Raw genomic sequence first — 12,774 nt, 5'->3', positions numbered from 1 at the left:
AACCACCCCAATTGAGAACCACTGCCTAAAAACAACCCGTATCACATCTCCATCATCTGACCAGCCATGATGCAAAGAGGAGAGGATCAAAGAGCTGGAGCCCCGAGTCTATCAGCTGTGCCTGCACACCTCTCTCGGGCACACAACGCCGTTACTGACAAGTGAGAGTGAGCAGGGGCTGGACACACCACCCCTGCCACGCGTTGGCTCCTCCGCAGCTCTGGCGGCGTTTACCTGACTGAGTGCAGGACTTCATGTGCTCGGGCCAGTGGGCCTGCTGGCAGGGGTAGTCACAGTAGCTGGTGTTCCAGCAGCAGTAGAAGATGGCTTCCTTCTTGCAGTTGGCGCACCACTGCTTCTTCTTGGTCTCGTCCACCGCCTGCTGCTTCTCCAGCTCAAGCTGCTTCTTCACCTCGGCGATGAGCCGGTCGCGCTCCTGCTCCAGGCTCTGCCTCATCTCCGCCATGGTCAGCTCTGCCAGGGGAGGAGGGGCACACTGGCTTTCTCACCTGTCCCCCGGTCCAGGGCGATTCACACGGAACGCACACGAGGTGGGTTCAGACTGACGCGGGTGTGAACCCCAGCTTGGAATGCTTCCGCTGTGCAGCCTGGGTGAGTAACCTAGCGATTACCTCCCCAAGCACCACGGCTTCCAGTGTAACACGCACCCCCACTCACCTGAACTGCCCATGACAATCCCTCAAGTGCCCAGGAGGACTAGAAGTGGTGTTTGTGAATCTAAAACTATATACTGTGGGAATTCACACCCGTGGAATGGAACGCTTTTCACAGAAACTCACTTTGACTTTCATCATTAACATAAGCTGTTATTTTTGTATCAACCCAGTACTACAAGTGCTGTACGCAGGGGCTGCTCTAAGTGCTTCATAAACATGAACTCAGTTAATCCTTCTATAATCCAGGAGGTAAGTGCTACTATTATACCCCTTTCCCAGCTCCTGAGGGAAGAGCTGGGGCTAGAACCTGCCTTCTTATATAACAGGTCTACGAGAGAGGGCCTCAGGGTTGATCATTATGTTAACAAGACAACTATCAAAGTGCTTGAGTGCTTGGTCCCCTGAGATGTCTGAGTTTACTGTAAACAGTAAGTCCATTTGCAGTTCACCTGGGAGCAAGTCCATGGAACAGAATGAATGAGCCTTTTAGCAGCAACTTATATAGAGAAATAAAAGGAAAATAAATGTCCCTTAAAATCCCTTTCCTGAAATTAAAAAAAAAAAAAATCCAAATTCTCCCCTCAAAAAACAAAACATACAGTAAAAAAATATTTTACCCTTTTCTAAGGAAAAGAGAGAGGGAAAAAAAAAATCCACTTGTGGTCATGAAGAACCTTTTAGCAATCATACCAAAAAAAAAAAAAAAACCCACTGCCATCAGTCCATTCTGACTCATAGTGGCCCCTGTTGGGTTTCTGAGGCAGTAAATCTTTAAATTAGTAGATTGCCCAGTCTTCCTTCCGCAGAGTAGCTAGTGGATTTGAACCTCCAACCTTCCAGCTGGCAGTCAAATGCCTCAGGCACTACACCACCAGAGCTCCTTTTTAGTCATCACAGCTGCCTTTACATTGGGGCCTGTAGAGCAGGAGAAAAAGGAACTCTGGCAGCCCAAGGCATTTGACTGCTAGCCAGAAGGTTGGCAGTTCAAACCCACCAGTGACTCTGTGGTAGGAAGACTGGGCAATCCACTTCTGTAAAAATTTACTGCCTCAGAAACGGAAAGGGGGTTGCTATGAGTCTGAATCGACTGATGGCAGTGAGTTTGGTTTTGAGAGTGGGATACAAATGTGGAACAAAACCCAGAATTATAAGAAAAAAGACCAGGTGAGCTGCTCTGATAGAGACTGGTGAAACACCTGAGACTACGGCCCCGAGTCAGGAATTGAACTCACTCCCGTGGCTTAACCTCTAGCCAAAGAACAGACAGGCCAACAAGGTGAACAATTACAAGGGCGGTGCACTCCTTAGAATGATTAACCATGGGGGATCGATTAATCATGGGGGATTGAAGGGTAGCATCTGCACAGGGAGAGAGCTCAGAGGCAGGAATGCACAGGAGAGGACTCAGGGAAGAGGTAACCACAGGGAAGAGGTAACCACAGGGAGGGAAGTGGGAAGAGAGCTGTTACACTGTGGGAACTGCAATCAATGTCATGAAACAAAATGTGTGTAAACTATTGAACAGAGAACAAATCTGCTATGTAAACTTTCATCTAAATCACAACTAAAAATAAAATAAATCGGAGCTTGCAGAGCACAGTAAGTTCTGGCCAGGCTACGTGTTTTGTTTAAATGTGCAGCCAGCATTTAAAAATGGAGAGATTCCACATACCACTAGATTGCTTGACTTATAAATCTTTACAGAAGCAGACTGCCTCATCTTTCCTCCACAGAGCAGTGGGTGGGTTCAAACCACCAACCTTTGGGTTAGCAGTCAAATGCTTTAACCACTACACCACGACTGATGAAGCTGAGAGACACTGAGGGGCTTTCTCCACAGTGCAGGAGGCACAGAAGTGCTTAAGTATTTGTTAAAACACCCAACGTCCAGCAGTTAAGATGGGAAGTTGGGAGCCAGGGTGCGAGAGCTTGAAACACAGCTGTGTGACCTCGAACAACTTGTTTAATCTGCCTGTGCCTCAGTCTGTTCTCTTGGAAACTTGGGGTAACAGAGCCCTATATCCTAAGGTTTCTGTAAAAATGAAATTAGTTAATTCATCAGAAAGCACTTAGACTCACTCCTGGCACTCAGTAAGAGCCTAGGAGTAGGAGTTATAGTACTGTTACTATTTTGGCTTGATGCTGGGTTTTCGGTTTTTTTAAAAAATAAGTATTTTGTGTTTTTGATGAAAGTTTACACAGCAAGTGAGGTTCCCATTTGACAATTTCCACACAAATCATGCGGAGACATTAGTTACTTTCTCACAACATGTCAGCATTCTCTTAATTGTGTTCTGGTTGTTCTGACACAGGTATTTCAGAGAGAGGAAATGGGGGCTCCCACCAACACCTGCTTGACGTGCTGCAGGAGTCTTTGTCTCCCGAAAAGATGAACACCCCATGAAGCCTCACGGCCACTCCGTTCACATCTGGGCCTGACTCAGAGGTGCAAAGACCACACCCAACCCTTGCCTAGGATGGTCCATCCCAGTGGGCCCTCCCCAGGTGGGCCTTCCCAGGTGAGCCCTCCCCAGGTGGGCAGGTGGGCTCTCCCCAGGTGGCCTTACCTAGGTTATGCTTCATTTCGGAGAGTTCCTGCTGATGCAGCCACTGGAGCTTTTCTATCTCAATCCTCAGCCTTCGGATCTGAAACGAGGGACAGTAAGACAAAGCTAGTCGGGGAGGTGCCCGGCAGAAACTCAGCATCCATGGGCTGCAAGGGTTGTGACGGTCATGCTGCCAATCAAGGAAGCACCTGGGCCAACCTTCCCACAGTCGAGTTTAGAGCAGTGGGTGCCCAGCTTTGTCCCAAATTTGTGGGAAATACTGTCTCAGAAAACCAAGTACAAGTAGTCCATCTTTTCCAAAGAGTACTGGCACCAGGAAAAACCATTTGAAATGAAAACACAGACAAGACTTTCATAAAATTATGGCATTTGAAAAGGACTTTAGTTTAAAAAAAAAAAACTAAAATAAACACTGGCTTATTTTCTCTCTTTAACATATACAGGAAAGGAGCTCTGGTTGTGCAATAGTTAAAGCATTTGGCTCCTAACCAAAAGGTCAGTGGTTTGAAACTATCACCTGGATCCATGGGACAAAGATGGCACCAGTTTGCTTCTGTAAGGACTTACAGGTATGGAAACCCTATGGGGCAGTTCTGTTCTGTCCGACAGGGTCAGTATGAATCGGAATCAACTCAGTGGCAATGGGTTTGGTTTAAAGGGTTTAACATACTGGCAGCCTCCATACCATCCACCTGAAATTCAGAAAGCCCAACACTTCTGAAAACCAAGGGTATGTTGGGGGCCTGGGGTAAATTTGGGGCCAAACTCAAATGAATGGGAAAGGAAAATAAACTCAATCTAAACTGATATGAGGCAACTGACAGTGTTTATCAGTGGTTCTCAACTGGAGGAAACTGCACCCTCCCCCCAGGGGACACTGTTAATGCCTGTGAGACATTTATGGTTGTCACAACTGGGGGGGGGGGTGCTACTGGCATTCTCATTAGCGACTCAGGATGCTGTTAAACATCCCACAATGCACAGGCCAGCCCTCCACGACAAAGATGTATCTGGTCTAAGATGCTCACAGTGCCAAGTGGAGACACTGTGACTTAGTGAGAGTATCATGTACTTCACTGTCATCTCACTGTGGGGAAACGACTACATGGTCCCTAAAAGGGAAAAAAAAAAAAAAATCTGGCAGACCTTTGGACTCCAGGGCTACAGATGCAGCATTATGGAGCCGTGCTTCCAACCATATGCTGGCTCTTAAATGACAAAAATGAAGGAAGCATGGTCAACGGTGGCAGACTTTTCTGAAGCAACATTGTTTACTGCTTGTTTGACATCCCAGCCCAATCATAAAAACGGTCATATTCGCAAACCTATTCAAGGGCACCTCAGTTATCCAGTGCTGCTGTAACGGAAACCCCACAGTGCGAGGCCTGAACAAGCAGAAGGTTATTTTCTCAGTTCAAGAAGGTTAGAGGTTGGAATTCAGGATGCTGGCTGGAGGAAGGTTCCTCTGTGTGGGGTCCCTGGTAATATTCAGGTAGCACCGCACCTCTCTCCCCCCTCCCATCTCTGCTTTTGCTGAATTTGTTTCTTCTCGGATCTCAAAAGAGATAGACTGACTCAAGACAAACCCTACACTAAAACTGTCTCATTAACAGAACAAAGCAAATCCATCGCCAAATGGCATAACCACAGATACAGGGGTTCAGATTCACATCGTGTATTTTGAGGGACACAATTCAATCTATAGGAGAGGGGACTCCTCCATTTCTCTCTGAGGCTCTCTGAATCCTTTCTATTTGAATAAAAGACAATCTTCTTTCAAGTGCTCTTCCTGATAGAAGAAAGCTCCCCAAATGATCATCTCTTCTTCTTGGAGTGCGGTCTAACCCTGTCGGGTCCTCATTGTCAAAGACTTTCCGTGGTTTTCCCAGTTCTCCAACATAACGTTCAATGACATCAAGAAATCCTGCCACCTGCCCTTTGCACTTAGCTTACGTTGTACTGTCCACACCAACAACCCACAGGCGACCTACTTACCACACCTCCGCAGTAAACAAGCATAAGAGGAAGTCCTGTGAAGTGCACTTTTCTAAGTGGTGTGTCCATGGGTAGATATTTTAATATATTTTGTTCAAACAACAAAGATTTACTCCTTGCTCATAGTACACGACCACTGAGGGTCAACAGGGTGTAATGTTTTAACCACTTTCTTGCGTGGGTAGTCACATAATTGTGGAGACTTGAGTATACACATACTCTGATAATAAGGATCATCTGTATAAAAAAGTCCCAATTCATGGAGAAGATTAAGGAGCCAGTTTTATATGAAGCAAAAAGAACCGGTAGCCACAGTCACCAGTGAGCTCCCTCTGAGTCTGACTTGACTCTTAGTTTACTCAACTAGAATTGAATTTATCAGGGTTTTAAACCACTTCATTCTGGTTCAACCCCTTGCTGAGAATTTTCCTTTCCACTCCAGACACACTGAATCAGAATCTATTGCAAAAAAACACCCTCAGATGATTCTTCTAGATCCTATGTACACCTAAGAACCACCTGCGGACCTTGTGAAAATGTAGGTTCTGATTGGGCCTATCTGGGGTGGAAGGGCAAATTCTCAGCAGGTGGTCAAACCGGACTGAATCGGTTCAAAGTCCTGGGATTTATCACATAAAGCAAGGTGCATCTCCCCAGCCCCAGCCAAACTGCTAACTGAAGAAACACCTTCCCCAACCACTAACATCAACAGAGCCGGCCTGGAGCGTGGAAGACTTCCAGAACAGCTTCTCATGGCGCCATCTTTCTAGCAGCCCATAAAACACCTTAGCAAATAAGGAATTAATGTGCAAGCTCTGACCTCGGCTATTGTGCTTCCAGTAGTGTTTTTTGAAAGATCGTTATATATTTCTGTCATTGTTCCTTTTATTGCATCCATCATCTGAAAGACAAAAGAACAGAGACAATTCAGGTGATAGATTCCCCGATGCTATTCTAGATGACACTGCAAGTATACTCTCCCTGGGATATTCGGCAGTGTCCAGACATTTCTGGTTGTCACAACTAGCGGGGCAGGAGGGTGTCCTGATCACATCTAGTCAGCAGAGAGTAGGGATGTTGCAAAAAATCTTGCAGTACACAGGACAGCCCCACAACAAAGAATTTCATGGTCCAAAACGTCAGCAGTGCCACAGTTGAGAAGCACTGGTACAAAGCACGGGGTCAGAATCACAGTTTACACCCTTGAAGCTGTTTTCTCCAGTTTGAAGCTTAAACTAGAGAGTCAGAATTTGGCCCCATGTGTTGGTGGATCAAGGGAATGATTTTCCTTCGTTCATTTTTTCCTTAAAAGCAAAAAATGCTTGAGATATAATTCACATACAATCCACCCATCTGAAGTGTACAATTCTGTGGTTTCAGGACATTCTGATGGTGCATCCATCACAGTTCCCACCCCACCCACCCTGTAGCCATCACTCCCCAGGGTCTGCATCTGCTCAAGCCCTAGCCAACCACTAATCTACTTTTGGTCTCTACAGATTTGCCTATTTTAAACATTTACATAGATGGAATCCTATTATATGGAGTTCTTTGTATGGTTTCCTTCTCACGGCTCATTCATGTTGTACGTATCAGTATTTCATTCCTTTTATTGTTAAATGTTATTTCCTCATATGGATATAGTTGGTTTGTTATTCTAATGCCTTTAGTCAGGGCACAGGAGCCCTAGTGGCACACTGGTTAAAGTGCTTGGCTGCTAACCAAAAGATTGGTGGTTCAAACCCACCAAAAGATTTACAGCTTAGAAATCCTATGGGACAGTTCTACTCTGTCCAACAGGGTTGCTGAGTTGGAATTGCCTCAATGGCATTGACTTTGCTTTGGTTTGATAGTCAAGGCACTGCCTCTCCTACTTGGTTCCCCATCTTCCTTTTCTTTAATTACCTGGCTCTCGGAAGCATCAGTGAGTTTGTGAAATCAGTTCAGTACATGCGACAGGCACCTGAGTATTTGTTTACTGAATGTATTCGCTGGATGATTTTTTTCCCTCCCCTCTGGGCTATCACAGGAGAAAGAGGTAAAAAGAGACCAAAGCAAATCCCAGCACGGACCAACTTCCCTTTGCTTTCCAGTCTGCTCCAATTAAGAAGACAGGATGAAGAATGTCCCTTATCTAATGCCTCAGATTCATTCCCACTGTTTCCTCTGTGGATTCATATGCTCCAAGCCTCAGCATCTCCATTAGAAAAGGAGGATTCTAATTATATGCCCACCTCGCAATGTATGTGTAAGGAATAAATGAGAAAATCACATGAAAACTCTGGTTCAAGACCTGCATCGGAGAAGGTGTTCTTCAAGAAGTATCTGTTGTTCTTATTTGTTCAGAAGAAAAAGTGAGCATGTAACTAATATCAAAACGCTTCACCCCTCAAAAAAATAAACACAAAACCTAGCCCCAAATGGAAGTAAAGCGAATGAGAAGACCTGCTGAGATTTCTGCTCCTGGCTTGCTGCGAGGGCAACATGGGAAACTTCCAGCAAAAATATGCTGTGCTGAGGGTTCCCTGCTGGCCTTCTCTGTGGGCCTCCTTTTCCAAGTGCACTCCGTCCCCTGAAAAGCTTAAAACCAAAGTGCTTTACAAGAAAACTTTAGAGAGCAGATGTAACTCAATATGTCGCTAATGCAATGGTTGCGTTCCATTTTAAAGAAATCATGAATTTGTGGACTGACTTTTACATCCAGATATAGCAAAGCACTCAACATTAATAAGCAGCAGCCTTCTACGAAAACACACAAATCAGGGTCTTCAACGCTGGGTCTCCTCAGAGACAGGAAGGTTCATCAGCTCCATAGAATGTCACCATATGCGTTTTCTGAACTACAAAGAAAAGTCTATCAAAAAGGTCTTTTCTCCATTTTGCTGGAAGAGTAAAGGGGGCAGTAGTGGGTCATGGAATAAAAATGGCTGCCCGAGCCCAGAAAAGCAGCTCGGTGCACAGTCACTGGGCAAGTCCACAGCCCTATCTCCTCACTTGTAAAGAAGAAGGTTTGAGCCAAGGCACTGGGGATGGTACAAGTGGCAACAACATCAAGTAGAAAAAGAGATGATTTAAGGTGATCCTAGATACCTCCTCAAATCACTCATGAAAATATTACCCCTTTCAATTCACTTTTAACCCTGGAGATCATGTTTCAAAGAAGTGTCAGTTTGGTGCTATTATCTTTAACACTGTCATGCAATCTCCCTTTTTAATAAAAGCAAATGGAACTGGGTCTGTCCTCAAGACTTCCTCAACAGCAAACAGCATCTGGTGAGGTTAAATTTCATTTAAGGTCTTTAGCTGAGCCCATTTAAATAAAAACAGTAAGTCGATTCCAGTTCAGGAGGTGAATGAGGCATATGCCCAGAGGGTGGACAAGTTGGATGAGGGGATAGGTGTCCCCCACAGTCTATCTTGGCTCATGGGTGAATGTATGTATCTTATCTTACAAATTTCATTTATAAAGATCTGTTGCTTTTGTCGCACAGAGCCCCCAAATGCAATCCCTTGGTCTGCTGATAAGGAGCTCTGGTGGCGTAGTGGGAAGGCATTTGGCTGCTAACCAGAAGGTCAGTGGTTCAAACCTACTAGCAGCTCCAGAGGAGGAAGATGAGACAATCCACTTTTGTAAAGATTAATAGCCTTGGAAATCCAATGAGGGTCGTTATGAGTCAGAATCAACTCAATGGCAGTGGGTTTGTTTTTTTCTTGGTCTGCTGTTAATGGAGGAAATAGTGGTTGACTCCACTATTTAAGGAAAACCTGTCCTTAATGAAGGATTTCAATTCTGAAGGTTCTTCTGTTTATGCACCATTTCAATTTATGTACTGACATCAGAATCTAAGCCCTCCTGGACCTTGGAGGGCTTTAGTTCACTCTCCATTCATCCAACATAGACCTAAATGAAAGACTCCTGTCTTGAAGATCCTCTGTAAGGACAAGCTCTTCCCCATGAAGTACCCCCCAAAGACCCACAAGGCTATGGCCCTGATGGTTCCCCATCAGGAAGCTGCTCCTTTGACTTCCCGCTGGGCACCTCCCATCTCCCGTGCTGCCTTCTACTCACTTTGCTAGTGTACTTGGCGATATCTGCGGCAACATCAGCTGAGGCAGTGGCAATAGGCAGGTCAGCATTGACTGAAGATGCAAGGGTGCTTGTGGACCCCGAGCTGGTGACCAAGGATGACGACTGTGTGCTGGTCACCAGGGTGATGGTGGACGTGGATGGACTCTGTGTGATCTCCTTCTGCTGAACGGCTGAAAAGCAAAGGATTCTGGTTACCCGAGTAGAGTGGAGCAGACCTGTCCCAGCAGAAAGCTGTGCCAAGGAAGTAAAGGCTCTGATACAGACCCTGCAAGCTTTTCTACTTTCAGGACATTCTGGATATTGAGAATTATACCATCAATGATCCCTTTCTTGCTAATACTTAAAATTCCACTGGGGAAGTCTCATAATGCTTATGGAGCATGGAGACCTAAGACTGGAACTGAGCCTCCCGATCTCAGACATCCTGGATGCAGCTCTGTCCCCACCACTCTTTCAATAGAAAGGTCAATTCAACTATTCTCCAATTTTGCCTCTACAATCTTTCAAAGACTCTTCCCTCTTTCCAGTCTTGGAAGGGATCCAAGATCTTGCTACCTTTCAATTTCATAACCTTCTTCTACTTATAACAGTCCTACCTACTATGGTATGCTCACTATGCAAGAGTTGCAATCAGGGTACCCACCCAACCTCCAAGGAGCTAGAAGTACGTTTCCTCATAGAATGACCTAGAGCAATGCTCACAAAAGCGAGGCAAACTGGTCCATATCAGTGCTTTGTGTGGCCTTACATCAGCTCCAGTTAGAGCCTCCAGGAGGGCCAAGAGGAGCTGCCATTTCACAACTTCAGCAGCTGGTTCTTGATGCTGGGCTCATTTTTTGAGTCTAATCCCTGCTAACCAGATGGCTGGCGGTTCAAACCCACCAGCCACTCCTCGGAAGGAAGGTTGGGCAATCCTACTTCCGTAGTGATACTGCCTTGGAAACCCAAGGAGGGGTCGCTATGAGTCGGGGCCGACTCGACGGCACATAACAACAACAACAACAACAATCCTTGCTTATTAAGGTGACTTGTACTACCATCTTTTCAACCTGTACTCTTTCCAAAAGAAGGCCAAGAGGTTCATTCATGTGCACAAAGAAGCTTACACAAAGATGTTCATTGTAGCTCTGTTTAAAATAGGAAAAATCTGGACAAAAACTCAATGCTCATCAGAAGGGGAATGCGTTAAATAACTCTGAAACAGTGCAGCAGGTTCAAAAGAATAAGGTAGAGCTGTATGTATGGACATGGACAGACCTCCAAAACATGCCGATGAGTGAAAAAAGAACTATGGTACCATTTTTACGTTTTTCAAAAAGAAAAATAGTAATATTTTATGGAGTCATAGAGATATAAATATATATGCACACACTTATAGCAGAATGTGTGGGAGTGTACAACAAACTGATAATAGGGGCCGCTCACAAAGGGAGCAGAATGAGATGGACGTTCAATAGGGACAAGAGATTGCTATGTAACTAGTTTGCCCCATTTAAAGGAGAATATATGCATGTACTGTTTATAAAATGGAGAAAAAAAAAAAGGTAATAAAAATTAAAAAGCAAATTGCAAAATAAGTTTTAAAAGCCATGCCACATGGAATGTTGAAGGCTTTTGGGATTCAATGGCCAGGATATAAATGGGTACTTTAAAAAAGAAAAAGAAAAATGAAACAACAATGATTTTTCTCCTGTGGATGTGGCAAAAAGGGAGCGGGCGCCACGGAGGAGGAGGGGCTCGGTACCTTTCACAGCCTGTCTGGTCTGATATCTCGTCCCCTGGGAAGACTGAGGCTGCTGCTGCTGGTTTGGCTGCTGCTGCTGCTGCTGCTGGCGCTGCATCTTCTGCATGTGCCACTTTTGGGAGGACGTTTGAAACTTACTTGAGGAGTTCCACACGACCCGCTGCACGGCTGGGGCAGTCTCCTTCGGTAAGAGCGGCCTCTGCTTTTTCACCGGGCTTCCCGTGGCGGCGGTGGCCGGGGCCGTGACTGTGGACGCCGTGCTGGTGGTGGCCGTGACACCAGCCGTAGGGGTTTGGGAGGAAGAGCGGGTGAGGACCGGCGTCTCTGGGGGAGACTGGCTGCCAGCCGCCGTGGTGGATGGTGGAGCTTTACCTACAACTAGAGCCAATGCGTAAGAGAAACAAACGAAAACTGGATTTGACTCGGGTTCAAGGGCAGAGTCTACGCCCGCAAGCTCTGGGTGAAGCCAGTCAAAGGCAGGAAGATGGACCAGACTTGGAGCACCCGATGGGACAGAGCACCTTCTGCCTTCAGCAGCATCCTGCCCTCCCCATCCCCCTTCCTAAGGTCCTCTCACCTCTGAGATATGAATTAAGGCTTCTGGGGGGAGTGAGGCAGACAAGACCCAGCCCTGCCCTCAAGGCTTTACCCATGAACTAGTGGATAAGGCAGATGAGCAATCCTTGTTTTCACAACTGAGATTTGGCAAGCACCTTGAGAAAGTCCTAGTCAAGTCACCCAGGGATTAAGAGAAACCACTGGGATAAGAACTGGTAGACCATATATCCCAAAGAACCAGATGGTTTCCCAAGATAGTCAAGGGGAAAATGGCCAAAGGATGGAATAACACTGCATCACCCAGAAAGGACAGTATCCCTCTCCACTTCCTGATTCCCTTGGGGACAAAGTCTCAGGGAAGCGTTCATGGTGTTTACAAACTAGTGCTAGCACTCGTGTTTTCCTCCCTTCCAACACAGGGCATGTGCTACAAGGCCCAATCTCCTGCAACATAATGCCGTTCATCTAGGATGTAGTCACATGGCTTTGTTTCCCAACCTCTACTTATTCCTGCCATCATCTTTTGCGGACAGCATAAAATCCTAGTTTTCCTAGTGTATGGTGATCAGGTTAAAGTCTCAAATGAGCTTACTATTTTTTAGAAGGGAGTTGATTAAAAAATACTAAATCAACAGCAATACAAAGCTGGACTTGGAAATGGCCAAACTAAAGGGTGTGACTGACTCAGGTCTGAAAACCACGGCCACATGGATTATGTCTTCTCGGAGGAGCTGGGCTATGATGGGCGGGCAGGAGTTCAACAGGCAGAAGTGAGAATGTGGAAGGGAACTGCATCAGCCGAGGCGTGTTTAGGCGAGTTAGGGCAGCCAGTGAGGAGTGGCCAGAAGGCAGGTTAGAGCCAGAAGCACTGAGCAGCTGAGAGGGGGCGACTGAGTCCTGGCTGAAAAAAGGGGGATCTGCCATCACTCACTGCAGAGGTTCCAGACACCAGTTAGGTGAACAGTTAGGTGAGTTCACCCCCCAGAACACACACAAAACACCAGTGCAAGTCAGGAGCCCTGACTTCAGAGGCTACGCCCTGCTATCATTCCCCTTAATGAACACTACCCCTGTCTTTTCAGATTAATATAATCCAAAGGAGATGAGCCTGATACTCCAGGGTGCACATTCAGTAAGTTAATG

The 12,774-nt window shown here is 46.0% G+C and overlaps 1 protein-coding gene across 1 annotated transcript in view; it reads right to left on the bottom strand.

Annotated features, from left to right (window-relative positions):
- The window catches only part of ZMYND8 (zinc finger MYND-type containing 8), a 135,730-nt gene that overhangs the window by 10,147 nt on the left and 112,809 nt on the right, over positions 1 to 12,774 (bottom strand). Inside the window, exons 15-19 of the mRNA XM_007938335.2 lie at positions 11,074 to 11,451; positions 9,309 to 9,499; positions 6,060 to 6,140; positions 3,245 to 3,323; positions 235 to 474 (exon numbers count right to left, since the gene is read on the bottom strand). Coding sequence (XP_007936526.1) covers positions 235 to 474; positions 3,245 to 3,323; positions 6,060 to 6,140; positions 9,309 to 9,499; positions 11,074 to 11,451 — 969 coding nt within the window. The remainder of the gene's footprint in view (positions 1 to 234; positions 475 to 3,244; positions 3,324 to 6,059; positions 6,141 to 9,308; positions 9,500 to 11,073; positions 11,452 to 12,774) is intronic.

The sequence above is a fragment of the Orycteropus afer genome, unplaced genomic scaffold (genome assembly GCF_000298275.1).
Source record: "Orycteropus afer afer isolate SDZICR_OR568_19922 unplaced genomic scaffold, OryAfe1.0 scaffold00049, whole genome shotgun sequence".
Lineage (NCBI taxonomy): Eukaryota > Metazoa > Chordata > Mammalia > Tubulidentata > Orycteropodidae > Orycteropus > Orycteropus afer.
The sequence above is the reverse complement of the archived record's forward strand: the minus strand, read 5'-3'. Positions and strand labels throughout refer to the sequence as shown.